The 17051-nt window shown below is 37.6% G+C and overlaps 1 protein-coding gene across 4 annotated transcripts in view; it reads left to right on the forward strand.

The window, feature by feature from the left end:
• Positions 1-819: 819 nt before the first annotated feature.
• Positions 820-17051, forward strand: part of MED23 (mediator complex subunit 23) — a 40654-nt gene continuing 24422 nt past the window's right edge. For 2 of the 4 annotated variants that reach the window (XR_003005091.1, XM_024759006.1), the window contains exons 1-10: positions 839-1045; positions 1399-1430; positions 1589-1676; positions 4465-4589; positions 6691-6802; positions 8243-8341; positions 8907-9008; positions 9487-9556; positions 10834-10946; positions 12218-12313. Coding sequence is in view for 3 of the 4 variants with exons in the window: in XM_024759006.1 (XP_024614774.1) it covers positions 998-1045; positions 1399-1430; positions 1589-1676; positions 4465-4589; positions 6691-6802; positions 8243-8341; positions 8907-9008; positions 9487-9556; positions 10834-10946; positions 12218-12313 (885 nt within the window). In the remaining variant the exon portion in view is untranslated. Of the gene's footprint in view, positions 1046-1069; positions 1262-1398; positions 1431-1588; positions 1677-4464; positions 4590-6690; positions 6803-8242; positions 8342-8906; positions 9009-9486; positions 9557-10833; positions 10947-12217; positions 12314-17051 lie in introns of those variants that run through there. The other 2 variants (XM_024759007.1, XM_024759005.1) reach the window with 2 other exon arrangements.

Raw genomic sequence — 17051 nt, forward strand, 5'->3', positions numbered from 1 at the left:
ACTTACACACAAAAGTGTTATATGAAGACAAAGAAGAGACACCTAAATCAGCTTGAAGAATGAGAGCAAGTTTCCACAAAAACGTCAACTGATGCTTCAAAGAATACAGCGGTGGGGGGCACACCACTCAGTGTATCTGCTCCGACCATGCCACTGAATCAACCTTCCTCTTTGCCACCCTTCTCCATCCCTACCCACCACCAAAGAGGCTATATGTATTTAGTAATTGATAAATATTATTTTTTGATGATCATAACTGAAAACAGTATATATTATTATTCGATTATTTTAATTAAAAATCAGTAGTGATGCGTTCATTCACCTTTTCAACCTTCACTGAAAGCCTGCTGTGCTTCTGGCACTCTGCAAGGCACTGAGGTTACCATAGTCGAGAAGGCATTGTCCCTGTCGTCTAGAAAAGTGAGCTTTCAACTCCTGGCTCCAGGCTGCTGACGGCGTCCTAGAAGGTCAGTAGCTCGTAGACATCAGGTTGCCCCAGGTCGCAAGAGGAGCATTTCCCGCAGGCTGTAGCCCCTGGGTCTCAAGCTTGTTTTCTTCCCGCCGTGCAAAAGCATCAGCACCAAGCAGGAAGCAATTCCCGCTTCAGCCGTGAAGTGGCGGTCTGCAGCCGACCGGGCCTCGGGGTGACTTAGGCTCGAGGTTCCACTTGGGGGCGCTCTCGTCTGGCTCGCGCGCCGCACTTCTCCACAGGCGGAACCATTTGACTGTGTCCCTGGTTTCTGCGGGTTTCGTAATCAGAGGACACCCAGCGATCCGGCTTCCGTGCAGCTTCCGGTTGTTTGCTGGGCCGTGCAGCTTCCGGTTGTTTGCTGGGCCCTGCAACAAACAGGGGACGGACTCAGCTGGGCGATTGGGGAAGAAACCGACCCCGACGAGCTGAGGTTTCCTACAGGCGTCTCCGGCCTTCTGCCCCTCCATTGCCGGATCTCGGGCCTGACCCGGGCAGCGCGCCTGGTGTCCAAGGAAGGCGGGGGAGATGGTCCAGATGGAGACGCAACTGCAGAGCATTTTTGAGGAGGTGGTGGTGAGTGGAACGGCCAGGGATCCAGGACGATGGCTGGGAGAGGGGGTGGCTCGCGGGCAACGACTCAAGAAACCTGGCCCGGGCAACCTCTCCTCCATCTCTTCTTTGTTGTGAAACCGTGTATGTGTGCAACGGTTGAGCAGTTCTCAAACTGCGGTCCAATTCCAAGTCTCCTTTGAAATCCACAACACCCTTTGTTACAGGCCAAGCAGGCAGGTATTGTTTGTTTCTGCGCGTTGCTGTTTAAGGTGACTTGCCCTTGTTGCATTGTATTATTTTGCTCGGTCACGCCCCTCCCCCTCCCTTTTTTAAAAAACAAAATTCACGTCGTTTACTTTTTTTTTTTTTAACAGAAAACGGAAATTATAGAAGAGGCTTTCCCTGGGTGAGTATATGCATGGCAGATTTTTGTGTTTTTACCTGAGTGTATCTTTGTAAGATTTTATTTAGGTCTGATTTGGAGGTTTTTAAGATCCACTATTCTGATTATGTTGAATTACCTTTTTAAAACTAGTGGCAAATAATGCTGTTTTTGTTTTTTAGCATGTTTATGGACACCCCTGAAGATGAAAAAACAAAGCTAATTAGCTGTCTGGGGGCCTTCAGACAGTTTTGGGGTGGTCTTTCTCAGGTGAGCTCTGCATTTTTAATACACTCAGCTGATGATTTTTGACCCTTTCTTTTTTCACATTTTCTTTGATGTTGCTGTTAAGGTCTTTCTGGAAAAGGAGAAATAAAATTGTCATCATCTTTTACTTGTCAATTCTGATTTCCATTTGTTTCAATTTGTATTCTTCCAGTAGAGAATCTGTATTGAAAAATCAGGTTGACAACAGCACAGTGAGTTGTTTTTATAAATCTCTCCCAAGTTAGATTATATAAAACCATTTTGATCCTATGCTGATTTATTTGTACTTCGAAACAGCTGTGTTAGGGAGTGTAATGGATAAAATTTTCCATTTTTAAGGAACTGGAAACTGGCCCAGCATTCATACAAAGATGCCACAATAAGGATACAAAGATATAATAAAATTGAGGAAAGGAGCAGTAAAACTTAGTAACAGAGAACATTCACCAGAAAATGCAGCCTTGAAAAAGACAAAGTGTGTGATCCTTAAAGAGCTCATAGTCCAGTAGTACCTTATCTTCTCATGGTGCATTTTGGTAGGAAAATGAGAACTGTTTGCACTTGAGCTGCTGGTGGTTAAGACTTGCTACTCAGACATGAATCACAGAGTTTCAGTATATTCATTTTTTTAAATTTCTTTTACTTTTAATTATTTTTTTTCTTTTTATTTATTTATTTATTTTTTGGCTGCGTTGGGTCTTCATTGCTGCATGCGGACTTTCTGTAGTTGCGGCGAGCGGGGGCTACTCTTAGTCGCGGTGCGCGGGCTTCTCATCGCGGTGGCTTCTCTTGTTGCAGAGCACGGGCTCTAGGCGCGCGGCCTTCAGGAGTTGTGGCACACGCGCTCAGTAGTTCTGGCTCGTAAGCTCTAGAGTGCAGGCCCAGTAGTTGTGGCTCACGCACTTACTTGCTCCACAGCTTGTGGGATCTTCTTGGACCAGGGCTCGAACCCGTGTCCCCTGCTTTGGCAGGCGGATTCTTAGCCACTGTGCCACCAGGGAAGCACCCTAATTATTTTCTAATAGATAATATATTCATACGGTACAAAGTACAAAGGGTTGGACCAAAAGTTGGACCCAATGATGAATCTGCCTTCCATCTTTCTTAGCTTAATTGCTTGTTTCTTTTTCTGTCTGCAAACAGCATTCCCAGTTTATGTTTCCTTCTAGAAGTGTTTTTTTTTTTAATACATTAATTTTATTTATTTATTTTTGGCTGCATTGGGTCTTCGTTGCTGCGCGCAGGGTTTCTCTAGTTGCGGTGAGCAGGGGCTACTTTGCGTTGCGGTGCGTGGGCTTCTCATTGCAGTTGCTCCTTTTGTTGCAGAGCACGAGCTCTAGGTGCACAGGCTTCAGTATATGTGGCATGCAGGCTCTAGAGCACAGGCTTAGTAGTTGTGGTGCAGGGGCTTAATTGCTCTGCAGCATGTGGGATCTTCCCCGACCAGGGCTTGAACCCGTGTCTCCTGCATTGGCAGGTGGATTCTTAACCACTGCACCACCAGGGAAGCCCCTAGAAGTGTTTTATGCATAGAATCATTTTTATAGAATGTTCATATGCCGTGTACACTGTTCATTAGCACCTTGCTTTTTTCCTCTTAATATTAAATTCTCAAAGTAATTCTACATCAATCCATTAAGAGTTACTTCTGCCTTCCTTTCTCACTTTCTTATAACAACACAATATTCTGTTATATGGCTGCACCTTCCTTTATTTAACCAGTCTCCTACCAACTGACACGTTGCTTCTTACCTTTTTTCGCTTTAAATAATACTATAATGAACAGTTTTATGCATGGGACACGGAATAAATTTATAGTATTGCTGGGTCAGAGGGTATGTCTATGTGTAGTTTTTATAGAAATTGCCTAATAGCTTTCCATAAGGGTTTTACCAATTTATACTCCCGATAGCAATGCATAAGAGTATCTGTTCCCTAGAGCCTCATAGTAGAATGTTAATCTACTTTTTGATCTTTGAACTTTTTGATCTTTGCCAATCTAAAAACAGGAGCAATTTTATTTCAGTGTGGTTTTATTTTTGCATTTCTCTGAGTGATGTTGAACATCTTTATGACATACTTTAATATTTTAATAATTCGTTAAACATTTTATGAGTTAAGACACAGCCCTTGTCTTCGAAAATTTTATATTCTAATGGAGGAGCTGGGAAGAAAATAAGTATTTCTAAATCAGCATTATATGTTCAACAGTAGAAGTGTGTATCAGGGACAGTGGTAGCACAGAGGAGCAGGACATCTTGAGGATATCCTAGAAGATAATCTGTGATTTGGGTACTACATTTTTGTATCAGATTTAAAGTTTTGCAAGTCTAGAAATTGGATATGTCATTAGATTCATAACTCATTGGGTTCTTAGGAATTAGACTCACGAAATTCTCATGAGGCTGATGTACTAATTCATAGTGGATTTTTCCCCCAGTGACAGGAATATTTATATCTGCCATTAAGGGCACTGCTTACAATGCCGTACACAATCTTTGCTAGAGTTTTCTATTGATCATGAATATGTTAATAAAATTGTACTGTTTTTGGAGGTGCCATGTAGTAAAAATGGTGGAAGCTTATATAATTGTATGATTTTAAGCTTACTATAACTCAAGTACTAAATCTGAATTTTTTCAGGTTTTTTTTTTAGAATTTGTTTTCATCCATGAATTTATAATGGAGTATCTCATTCATAGTCTTGATATACTCCCAGGTACTATTAGCTGTTTGTTAGTTACAAAATGTAAGTTTAGACCTAAAGCATAATCATTTTCTGATATTCCAGGAATCTCACGAACAATGCATCCAGTGGATTGTTAAGTTCATTCACGGCCAGCATAGTCCTAAAAGAATTTCTTTTCTTTATGACTGCTTAGCAATGGCAGTCGAGACTGGTCTCCTTCCACCCAGGTACGTTTAATGGTGAATATGAGCAATCTAAAGAATTTTCTTTCTTTCTTTCTTTCTTTTATAAATTTATTTATTTTATTTTATTTATTTTAATTTTGGCTGCATTGGGTCTTTGTTACTGTGCGTGGGCTTCCTCTAGTTGCGGTGAGTGGGGGCTACTCTTTGTTGCTGTGCGCGGGCTTCTCATTGCGGTGGCTTCTCTTGCTGCGGAGCACGGGCTCTAGGGCGCCCAGGCTTCAGTAGTTGTGGCGCGTGGGCTCAGTAGTTGTGGCTCGCGAGCTCCATAGTTGTGGCTCACGGGCTCTGGAGTGCAGGCTCAGTAGTTGTGGTGCACGGACTTAGTTGCTCCGCTGCATGTGGGATCTTCCCGGACCAGGGCTCGAACCCGTGTCCCCTGTATTGGCAGGAGGATTCTTAACCACTGCGCCACCAGGGAAGCCCAGAATCTACTTTTTTATTAATGTTTAGAAATTGGTTGAGGGAATGAAGAAGGAAGTTGGGCTCAACAAGAAATCCTTTGTAATATCTCATTTTTAATTTCTAGGATGCAGTATTCTTAGAATTGTATACTTACGGTGCTCAAAACCAGGCAGACTTTGCCTTTCAGTCCAGAGACTAAAATCACTCACGTTGATGAGCTTGTTCCAGTTAACTTTTGTTGTTTTTGTTATATTCACTAGTTTGTTTATTGTATTTTTTAGATTCTACATATAAGTGATATCATACAGTGTTTGTCTTTCTCTGTCTGACTTATTTCACTTAGCACAATACCCTTCAAGTCCATCCATGTTGTTGCAGATGACACAGTTTCATTCTTTTTTTATTGATGAGTAGTATTCCACTGTGTGTGTGTGTGTGTGTGTGTGTGTGTGTGTGTGTGTGTATGGCATGTCTTTTTTATCCATCCATCTGTTGAGGGACACTTAGGTTGCTTCCATGTCTTGGCAATTGTAAATAATCCTGCTGTGAACATTGGGGTGCAAGTATCTTTTCAGTTTAGTGTTTTTGTTTTTTTTTTGGCTATATACCCAGGAGTGGAATTGCTCGGTTGGTTCCAGTTTACTTTTGCTGCGTGATGAATTACTTCAATACTTTGTGGCTTAAAACAATAATAATCCTTTTATTATTAACATTCATGATTATTGTGCTTGACTGGGCAAGTAGTATGTAGTTTTTTCTCAGGTCTCGTGATTGCAATCAGCTAGTGGCTACGACTGGAGTCATGACAAAGGTTTCCCCATTCATATCTGGTGGATGATACCTGGCTGTCATCTGAGACATCAGCTGGCACTGTTGGCCAGAACCTACATGTGCCTTCTCCATGTAACCTGGACTTTCTCACAGCATAGTGGAGTCCAAGAGCAAGCATTCATAAGAGGGCTAGGCAGAAGCTTTACCACCTTGCCTTGAAAGTCATACAGCATCCCATTTGCCAGTATTAGGCCTGCCCAGGTTGAGGGGTAGAGAATGACACTGATACTTTTCATGGGAGGAGTATCAATGTCACATTTTAGAAGAGCATGTGGGATCGAAAGTCTTCTTGCAGCCATCTTGGAAAAATACAGTTTGCCACAAACAGGTAAATGGTAAATATTTAACCAATAGCTTTTGGTACATATCTTTCTAGTAAAAACATAATGTAATTAATATTATTTAGTTCTACTTTGTGTTTAGTCTTTCATATAAGTAAAAAATGTAAAATACTATACGTAATTTTTTGAAAGTGTGCTTGAGTAATATGTACCTGTATGAAAAATACTTACTGGAACTTCCCTGGTGGCACAGTGGTTAAGAATCCGCCTGCCAATACAGGGGACATGGGTTCAATCCCTGGTCTGGGAAGATCCCACATGCCATGGAGATCTAAGCCTGTGTGCCTTAGAGCCCGTGCTCTGCAAGAAGAGAAGGCACCGCAATGAGAAGCCTGCTCATCACAACTAGAGAAAACCCGCGCACAGCAATGAAGACCCAACGTGGCCAAAAAAAAAAAAAAAAAAACCTTACTGTGGCAAATATAATATCCAGAGTACACAGACCTTGGCTATTAGAGAACTTGCAAAAATTCTGTCTTGTAATTGGAATGGGTATTCCTTTTTTCTAGGATGGTTTGTGAATCCCTGATAAACTCTGACACACTTGAATGGGAAAGAACACAGCTTTGGGCCTTAACATTTAAACTGGTTCGGAAAATAATTGGAGGAGTGGATTACAAGGTATTTTTTTCCTAATTATTCAATATAAAAAGTAATCGTTAGGTGTGATTACTTTTTCAGTGTACATATCTTAATTTCACATGGGAGAAATGAAGTGGAACCATTTACAAAATCTCCTTTTTTGTTGTATCTCCTGAAGGGATTTAAAATTGCTCAGTGTTTCTCACAGCTTCTCTGCTCCCCTCCCAACATTCTTAAAAATGCAGGTGGCTGGTAAATTTATGTGACAAGTAGGGAAGTCACCAAGCAGACTCTGGGTCCCTTCATGCCACAAATCTTAGGATGTTGGGGCCCCTTTCCAATGAAAGCACAGAGCAGGTGTGTATGGAACTGAGAAGAGATGCAGGCATCAGTTGATGAAGGGAGCAAGTCCTGCTTCACCTTGACCTCCCTTGGACACATTTCCTTCCTTAACTGGTGTCTTCAGCACTCTGCTCTTGACCAAAAACAACAGCATACAGTCTCTAATTGTGTCTCATAATACATCTCAGGAGCTCCATAGCTGCAGAAGCTTCTCCTTCATTCAAGCCACTTTTGTTATTGTCCTTTTTGAAAGACTTGCCAATACCTGACCCTGTGCTTTATGTCTGTATTTTTGCTAATCTAAAATGACTTGACTGATAAGTATTGGCTTGAATCGTGATTTAATACAGAATTAATTCTAAGAAGCTTTTTCTGATTATTTTCTCTGTACTTTATTTCACCTTTCTTAGCATTAATATGTAGTTTTTACCTCCGTACTTATTTGTATAGTGCTTTATAATTGTTTCTGATTTCTTTCATATATATGTTTTGTCTGTCTTTTTTATAAGATTCATCACATTGTTTATACTATGGAATGAAATTTCTTCTCTATGTATCAGATTCTGCTCTGAAATAATGCAACTGGTGATAGATATGGATGACCAGTTAACAGAATGGCCTTATTTGATAAGTTTGAGGGATTAAAGTATGTGATGGATGATGAGAAAGGGGAATAAAGTTAGAATATGCAATGGGAAGGAGTAGAAAAGGTCATCTGCCAGAAAGTTTGTATTATTGTCCATGTTTTCAGAGTATTTTCAAGTTATATTCAAATATATTTCTGTCCGTTAAGCTCAAATTAAACTTTTTGGACCCTCATAGTAATAGAAACTCTTCTAATGTTGTGACGGTCAAAAAAGCTTAGCAGAGTGTGGAAAGTTTAATTTTTATTTATAAGTGACTTTCTTCGTTCATTCATATTGCAAGCCATTCTTTAGAATTCTGCTTTGGAACATGACACTTCTCTTGGGTTAATGTTAGGAGGTTGAACGTTAGCTCTGGTTCAGAAAAAATCAAAAGTGTGACCTTGGGGGTAACATTTTTTTTTCCAAGTGTATAACCTTGAAAACTTTAGATGTTTTAACTAGCACCGGGGACGTTTTTATATTTTAACCTATGACTTTTTTGTTCTATCAGGGTGTTCGAGATCTCTTAAAAGTGATTTTGGAGAAAACCTTAACAATTCCCAATACAGTGAGCTCAGCTGTTGTACAGCAGCTTCTAGCAGCAAGAGAGGTAAACATGTCTGCAATTCATTGATCATATCCTAAAAAAAGTCTAGTTTTACATAGTTCTGTGCTTTTAAAACTTACGGTAGCTTGTAAAACGTTCCATTTCTTTACTTCTACAAAAATCATGTTTTAAAGGTTCTATTTCACTTTCATTGTATTTCAAAGGGAAATTTTATATTTTAATTAATTCATGGTTTTTAACTATGAAAGCAACAATATTGATATTAAAGTATTTTCAACCATTTTAATATCAATGGACCACTTAGAAGATCTTTGTGCTTTGTAACTAATGATGCAAGAATTGTTAGTCTGTCGCCTTCCTATTAGAGTCTACCAATAATTGATGCATTTTCAATGTTTCTTACTATCAGCAGTCATTTTATTATTTATTAATCTTCATTTTTAGATATTCACATATAAACAAAATTTTTATGCTACAGTTTAAGCCCAGTGAATCCATGAAGTAATATCTCTACCTCTTAATACCATAGTTCTTGTTGTTATTGCATTTAAGGGGCTTATCTGTGGGACTAGTCAAAATAATAACATCGCCCTCTTATTTTTCTTAGGTTATAGCATATATCTTGGAAAGAAATGCTTGTTTATTACCAGCATATTTTGCAGTCACAGAGATCAGGAAATTATATCCTGAGGGAAAACTTCCACACTGGGTAAATTTGATGTTTTCTAAAATTTTTAATAGAAAGTTTTATTGAAAATCGTTATACTAATCTGATTTTTTGTGTGCTTATTCTTTAATGATCACTTTATTCTTAGATAATAATGTGATTTTTTGTGTGTGCTTATTCTTTTAACACTTTATCCTTAGATAATACGTAATATGTATTTCTTTCATTTCTCTGCTGTCCTGCTGAGACAGTTTATATATTATGTGATGAAATATACATAGCTTCATCAAATAGCTAAGAACATGGTGGTATGACCTGGCTTAATTCAGGAAGAAATGAACTGGTCAGTAATTGTTTGGAAGGAAGCAAAAGAGAACTAACCTTTGAGTAATTTTATGTGCCAGGAATTGTACTAAATCTTTACATAATCTCACTTTATGTAAATGATTCTTGTATTCAGAGCAATCTTGATTTTATTTTTATACTTATTTGTTTTCTGTTTTGTTTTGTTTTGTTTCAGTTACTTGGAAACCTGGTATCAGACTTTGTGGACACCTTTAGGCCCACAGCAAGGATCAACTCCATTTGCGGTAGGATTATAATTCAAAATATACTAAATAGTACCTGGTCTTTAGTGATCTGACTGTTGAACAAAGTTGATGGATGGTATCTTATACATGTCTTGGTGACTTGTCATTTTAGTATAACTCTAGGAGCTTAGTAATGTCCTTTTACTTGCTTCAGGTACTTTGTGTGTTAAGTACAGGGAAGGAAAAGCAACTGTCTGGACTGGTCTAAGCTTCAGATAGAACCATTCTAGAAGATGTGTTTCCTGGTGATTAGAGGGAACTTTTAGTAGAGCTAGTAAAGCACCATGGAATCTCTAGGCAACTGGAAGTCGCAGTAGATCTGCCCCTCGATTATCTGACTCTCTCAGCCCATTCCAATTTACACTTTTGCTCTGTATTTCATTTATTTTGTTTTCCATTTTTTCATGTTTGTTAGATTCTCAGAATTTTCTTTTAAAAATAAGCACGTGATTTGCAGTTTTTGCAGTACTCATATATATTCCTGAATAATTTCTAGAAATCATGGTGGCCTCAGAACAGCCTGGAATATAGACATTATTTAGTCAATGATGAAGTTTTTAGCACTTTCTGTGAGTCAGGTGCTATTCTGGACACTGGAAATACAAAAACTAAACAGACACTAGACAGATAATTCTTAGGCTTTTAGTTTTTGTAACTGAGTAGATATTGACATCATTTAATGAATTATGGAAGGATTGAGAAGGATGATGATGAATTTAGTTTAAGTTATGTTGAACGAGGTGCCTGTGGGACATCGCAGTGACAGGATTTATCAGGCATTTGGATACATGAACTGATTGGTGGTCATATACTACATCTAAGCCTTCTAGGAGCATCATGTTTAAAGTTACTCAGGTTGACCCTAGATTAAGCGTCTGTAACTTTTTCTATAAATGGTGATATAACAAAATTTTAGGCTTTGTGGGCTATACAGTCTGCTGCAACTACTCAACTCTGCCATTACAGTGCAAAAGCAACAGTGTTCCAGTACAGCTTTACAAAAACAGGCGGATTTTGTCCATGGATTGTAGCTTGCCGACCTCTGTCCCTGGACAAATGCAACATTTGTGAGCTTAGAAGGCCTGTACAAATTGGTCTTTAACCATCTGGGCTAAAAATAATCAAAGAAAATTCCCAAACTTATATCTAATTAAAACATATTTTTAACCAGTGCCTGGTTCAGCATAGATGTTCATTAAATAGTTGTAGAGTGAATGAAGGACCAGGCATTTCTATGTTCACATTTATTTAGAAACATTTTTTTGTAATGCATACAGGCCGTTGCAGCCTTCTGCCAGTTGTAAATAACTCAGGCGCCATTTGTAATTCATGGAAATTGGACCCTGCAACTCTCCGTTTTCCTTTGAAAGGCCTCTTGCCATATGATAAGGTATGTTACTAAATACGATGGAACTTTCTTGATCCGTCTAAGAGTCTTCATCCTGGAGTATTTGATGTGTAATGCTAAACTGTCTCTTCATAGACTGAAGAAGTAAATATTTAATGAAAGATAGTTTATGGTTTATCATATGATTTCAATATCCAAGTACAGCCTGTGGTTTATGATATTGCAGGTGTCTATGTTCCAACGGTTCACTCCTGGCAAAGCACTTGGTGTTAGAAAATTGAAGTTTTTAATTGATTCCTTGTTTTCACTTTTCCTTTACAAAGCAGGGACCAAAAATGAATTTGCAGTGTCCCTATTTGTTAGATTTTTTTCAAAAGGGGAGGACAAAAGTAAGAGTAGAAATTTCTCAAAGGAAAAAAATCCACAAATATCCATAAAATGAAATATGTGATATAGACATAAAGCTATAATGAAATATGACATTTATTATCTTGGGGTTTGGAGTAGTGACAGAGCAGGGTATGGGGAGGGCAAGATAGTTTTCATGTAAATGTTTTCATGTCAAAAATGACATAGACAGTGATTAGGAAACTTCCAAAAGTGAGGAGTGTAAAATAGTGCAACTAAAGTGACAATTCTGGGTTCTTGGCATATTAGTCAGCAAAACTTTAGAAGATGAAAAAGTGGTAAACTAAATGGAATTTGCAATCATGATAGCAGTAATAATGAAAACAGAGGAACTTATTGTGAACTTACTATGTGCCAGGCACTGTTATAAGAGCTTACTTTGCAACAACTTTTATTCTTAACTATCATCTTAATATTTCCATTATCCAGATGATGAAACTGAGACAGTGAGTGGGGTAGTAACTTGACTAAAAGGCCCCACATTTAGGAAATAGTATAGTCAGGATTTGAACTCTTAACCCGTGTGCTATCAAGTCCTCTCCAAATTTGGAAATGATGTCTATGTTTACACTTGTAGGAGAATGATTAGAAAGATTTCTGGGGAAAAAAATCCTTTCCCTACAGTGATGCTTAAGACTTCCACGTGACTGTAGCTGAAGCCATTTCTAACTTTTCCTCTATGACCTTGGGCAAGTCCCTTCACCTCAGTTACATCATTTAGCAAATGAGGGGTGGGAACAGATTAATTGTAAGCACTAAAATCCTATGATTTTTTTCCACTAGATACTGCCTACTCTGTGAAGGTAACAAGTGCCTTTAGAGGATTTTTTGATCCCAATTTCAAATTATTTGAATTAACATTAACTTTGATCTTGAAGCAATAATTTTCTTTATTTTCTTTAAAGGATCTGTTTGAACCACAGACTGCTTTGTTGAGATATGTTTTGGAGCAGCCTTATTCCAGGGATATGGTCTGCAATATGCTAGGTTTAAATAAGCAGGTACTGTACTGTGCTGGAAACCTAGTAAATTCTGCATAGAATCTGCACTATTCTTTTCTCTTTTCTTTGCTATAGCTAACTGAGCAAAACAGTTAAGAACTATTCGGTGATTTTTTTTTTTAATATATGGTTTATTAAACAATGTATTGTTCTTATTTATATATTGCTTTAAGAATATTTAAATTAAGAAGGAGATATTTTAAAAATTGGTTTATTTTGCATTGCTTTTTTTTCTATAAGGCCAGTTTCAAGTATACCTTTTGCCAGAGAAACCTACACATGACGTAACCATAATTTTTGACTTTTTTTGTTGTTTGGGTGTCTATTTTTATAACCCTTGGTATTTTCAGCATGGCCTCAATTGCTGATTTTTTTTTTTTTTCTTTTTGGTGTGTGTTTGTTTTTGGTGGTTTAACATGTGGGAGGGTTTGTGCTGACTCTGGGTTCCTTGAGGCTGGCCTCATAGTCACTGTTTTGTCTTTTCTTTTTTTCTTCCTTTATTTTTGTTCTGTCCTGTCTTGTCCTGCCCATCCTCCAATGCTCTAGACCTTGAACATTGCTCAGGTATGTTCACAACCTTACTGTTGTATTGTGACTAACGATACGCTGGCCGCTTTGTAGCCACTGATTCCATTTAGAGAATACATGTATGGTCGGGGCTTGAAATTGGCAGGACCATGCTGAGACCAAGGCCACTAAAATGAATTTCTTCTTGGGATATGAGAGTTGTTTTTGGTGGATTGTTTTTGTTTTTTGTTTTTGGTGTTTGTTTTTTTTTAATATTCTTTTTTTTTAATCAAATCAAGAGACAACACCTGGCACATGATAAAGCCTGTCACTTTTTTGATGGGTTGTTTTTCCTTCCCACTCCATTTTACTGTTTTTCATACTTTAGGGCTAAAGCTAGCCTGGTGGAATTTTCAGAGATGGAAAGATTTGTGGTGGCCTTTATCTTTCCAGACTATTAAAACATAAACAAACAACAACATCAATAAAAATACTTACGTTGCTTTGCCTAAAAACAAAAACAAATTAAAAACAAAACAAAAGAGAACAAAAGCACTTTAACAGAGATATGTTACTTTTAAAAGTTGGAGTGGTACGCTTTACATGGGGAAGTTTTTTTGGAAACATGGAGATTGACTAAGAAATGTCACACTCTTAGGTGACCCCACACCTGCTTGACAAACACCCTTCTTTGTCAGTCTTTGCCAGAAGTGTCCTCCTCCTGCAGTGAGCGCCTCGCAGCTGAAGTCCACCTGTGGCAGGAGGAACACGAAATGGCCAAACTTTATAAACCAAACTCTTATACAGTCCCAAGTCTGTTCCAGGACTTTGAGATTTTAAGCAAAATAGTGGTTCTCATTATTTTTGTTAAAAATTTTTGAGCCCAACATATTAAAATAGACCAGCTTTTTGATTTTAAAAAGACATTCTTGTCTAGGTTATATAAAATAGCGTTGCTGTTTGCAATACTATAGTGAAGGTTGTGCCAGTGCTTCCATTTATAAAGCCCTATTTTTAAGGACATATAGCTTGGCCATAAAACTTGCTCAGTGTTGAAACTTTGCATGCCAAACCTCACCCTAGTAGCAGTATCTCTTTTATTATTTTAAGTTTTTTCTTCTGAAAAATTTACCAAGTCTCCTTGTTTGGACAAGCCTTTGTTCATGTGAAACTGAAACTGCTTCACACCACAGTATCTGACAGTTAACCTCACATAACCTGTCAATGTAACATCTTAAACACCAAGTCTTTAACTCTGATCAGCTTTCACTTGAGTTAGAGGTAAGTATTCAGTGAACCTTGAAAGAATGCTTCATGCTATGTCTTAAAACTAATTTTTGCAGTGCACTTTAAGGCATACTTGACTCAGTTTCTTTTTGCAGTTTGATGAATAAATGTACCCATGGTAATTTGAGCTGCAAGTACCTTCTTCCCCCAGATATCCTTAGCCATCCTTAGCTTTTTGCTTTTGGGGGGCAGCTCTTCTCAAACTAGAAATTGACAAAATTTAGAGAAGGGTGTTTCTGATCTGATCCTTTCAGTAACAAGTTTCAACCTAAAAAAAGTTTATGACTAAGACATAAATCCGTAAAAAATAAAGTTTATAATGGAAATGCTGACAGAACATTATTAATATTGATCTCACTGTAGTGTAAACATTGTCAAAAGTTCACAATTCATCATTAATTGTTTTGGGAGAAAACTGTAGTGAGCGCACTTGTAAGGTATATGCTGCGTTGACTTGGTATATTATTTTTACCACCTGGAGAGTAGGGTAGACAATGAGAGCACACTGTATAAGAAGCATATGATTAAAAATAAACAAGTTATCTCATCACATCTTTTATCATTACAGAACTATATCCTGCACTATACTTTCTTGTCCTCTCTCTAGCAATGCAATAATTTACTTAAAGCTTTGAAACCTTTTAAGAGCTGTCCATATTGCATTTTCCAGTAGGAATTGGGCTATGGTATTTTATCCTAAAATTGGTTGCATTCAGAAGGTCATAAATAGCCCAGTTCTGTGACCAGCAAGGTAGTGTTCACAGTGTAAGAATCCTGTTTTGTGTATTTGCACAAGAGTTTGTATTCTTTGTACTGAATAAGAGCATTACAGAACAGATTCACTCCTTTTGTGGTGGTATATGAACTCTGGCTGCCCTGAGACGGTGAAGTACTAGACTATCACTCAGTTTATCCTTAAAAGGCACCATTGAAAGTGGTATTAACTGGCGTGGGACTCCAGTTCTGATTGGTAGAGAATATGATAAATGACATACGATGGGATTTTTCTTCCCAACCTGTCCTAAATAGATACTGCTTTAAAATTGATTTCTAGCACTGAAATAATGATTTTAAGTTAACTTACGCCCACCTAAGTACAATATGTTAAAATTGCACCACATAAGCAGTACCAAAACCTATATGAAAATGTCAGGAGCCACTTAATATAGGATATGCTTACTAAGACGGAAAGCCTTATCATTTGCCATTTTAAATAGTGGTGGGAAAAAATCAGGGCATGGGTGGGGCTTAATGTTAATGTTTCTGTTAATTCCTTGTGCCTGATCTTCAGCATTTACCAAAACTGAAAATTTAATACAAATTTCCGATACAGTTTGAGCTGTTATGCAGAAATTGCATTGTTAAAATACTGAATTTAGATTCTTATTGTTAACACAGGCTTTAACTAAACATACATATACATATGATGTAAACTAATTCAATTTGTATGCCTATATCTTAAGACTTAAATTTACGAAAGCTTTCAGCAAGTTGTGAATAGCCATAGACATAGCATCCATTGGCTACAAGAATTATCACACCCTATGACTGATAATTAGCCTTTATTCACAGATCATTAAACTGATTTACGAATTTTCATTTCTTCCACTTTATAAAACTTACGTGGTGGAGAATCTTAATTTTAATGTAATTATCTTTTAGCAGTTGAAAACTAAAGCAAAACTTATTCTAAAGTAGTTAGTAGCACAGATCATTTTATATTCCAGACTTTTCCCTCTTTTTTTTTTTTTTTGGTATTATTAAAATTGGCGAGTAAAAAAAGGAACATGGTGTAAGCTATCCCTAAACTTGGTGTGAGAACTATCCTTGGATTTAACCAAAAACATCTGGGAAATACAGAGTTCATTCTGATAGATGTTCTGCTACCCTCAGACCAACCAGTGCATTTGGTGCCATAGAGATTCCTGACTGATTTGATTGTTAACAGAAAATCTGGGGGTAGTCTTGAGTCATGGTATATACTGAAAGCTTATCAGCTTTGACTGTAAATTTCCTAGTTGTTCTTACTTTGCCAAAATCTTAATATTTTTGGTTTTCCTCTAAATCATTAACTATATGACCATCAATCACTGCAGTACTAAAAATATGTAGGTAAAAATCCAGTTCTCTGAAACAAATAGCTAATACTAATAAGGGAAACTCAAAAATGACCCAGGTGCTAAACACCAATTTTGTTTAGTTTATTCTTTTTTCCTGAAGCAGACTGATGGAAGACCATCATGGATGGAGGAATAGATGACAAATTGGTTAGTTTCCAACTAGCAGCAAATTCCCATCACTGAAGAAAAATTCCTACTGGAAATTCTGGCTTTACTTCTTTTCACAAATTTTTCTGACTCTTGTATACTTTGAATGATCTCGCTCTAAATTTGTGTTGTCTGACACATTTCTTAGGTTGTTGGTGGTTGGCAGAACTAGTGAATTTCAAGCCCTGTACACAGTAGTTGTGCATGCTGATTTAAGAAATAGTTTGTAGTGTTGTCTGTTGCACTTTGCTCTGCTTCATAATGATAATTACATTTGGAGGAAAAGTACTGTAGTCCCAACTGGTGGTGTTAATATTGCTCTTCGTAAACCTGTAATGTGATTGAACTGTGATCATGGCATTGTGTTTTTGGAAAAATTATGAAACAACCATTGATGCTTACTGTTTTGGATAGATGTTTGTTTTATTTGCATGCTTTAAGAAAGTGCAGCTATATTGGAGCTTTACAAGTTTGGAGCTGGCAGAAAGCATGCAAAAGAGGGGATGCTCTTCATTATGTTTTGTTTTTTTCCAAATTTGTCCCCATTTTGCATTTTTCCCCTAAATTTCAGGAAATCATATCCCTTTTTCATGGCAAAAGACTAATAATCACATCTAAAGTTTATAGGGAAAGCATCTATGTTAGTATTGTATCCATTAGAAAGGCCTCCAACTGCC

The sequence above is a fragment of the Neophocaena asiaeorientalis genome, unplaced genomic scaffold, assembly GCF_003031525.2.
Source record: "Neophocaena asiaeorientalis asiaeorientalis breed wild unplaced genomic scaffold, Neophocaena_asiaeorientalis_V1.1 scaffold5, whole genome shotgun sequence".
Classification (NCBI taxonomy): domain Eukaryota; kingdom Metazoa; phylum Chordata; class Mammalia; order Artiodactyla; family Phocoenidae; genus Neophocaena; species Neophocaena asiaeorientalis.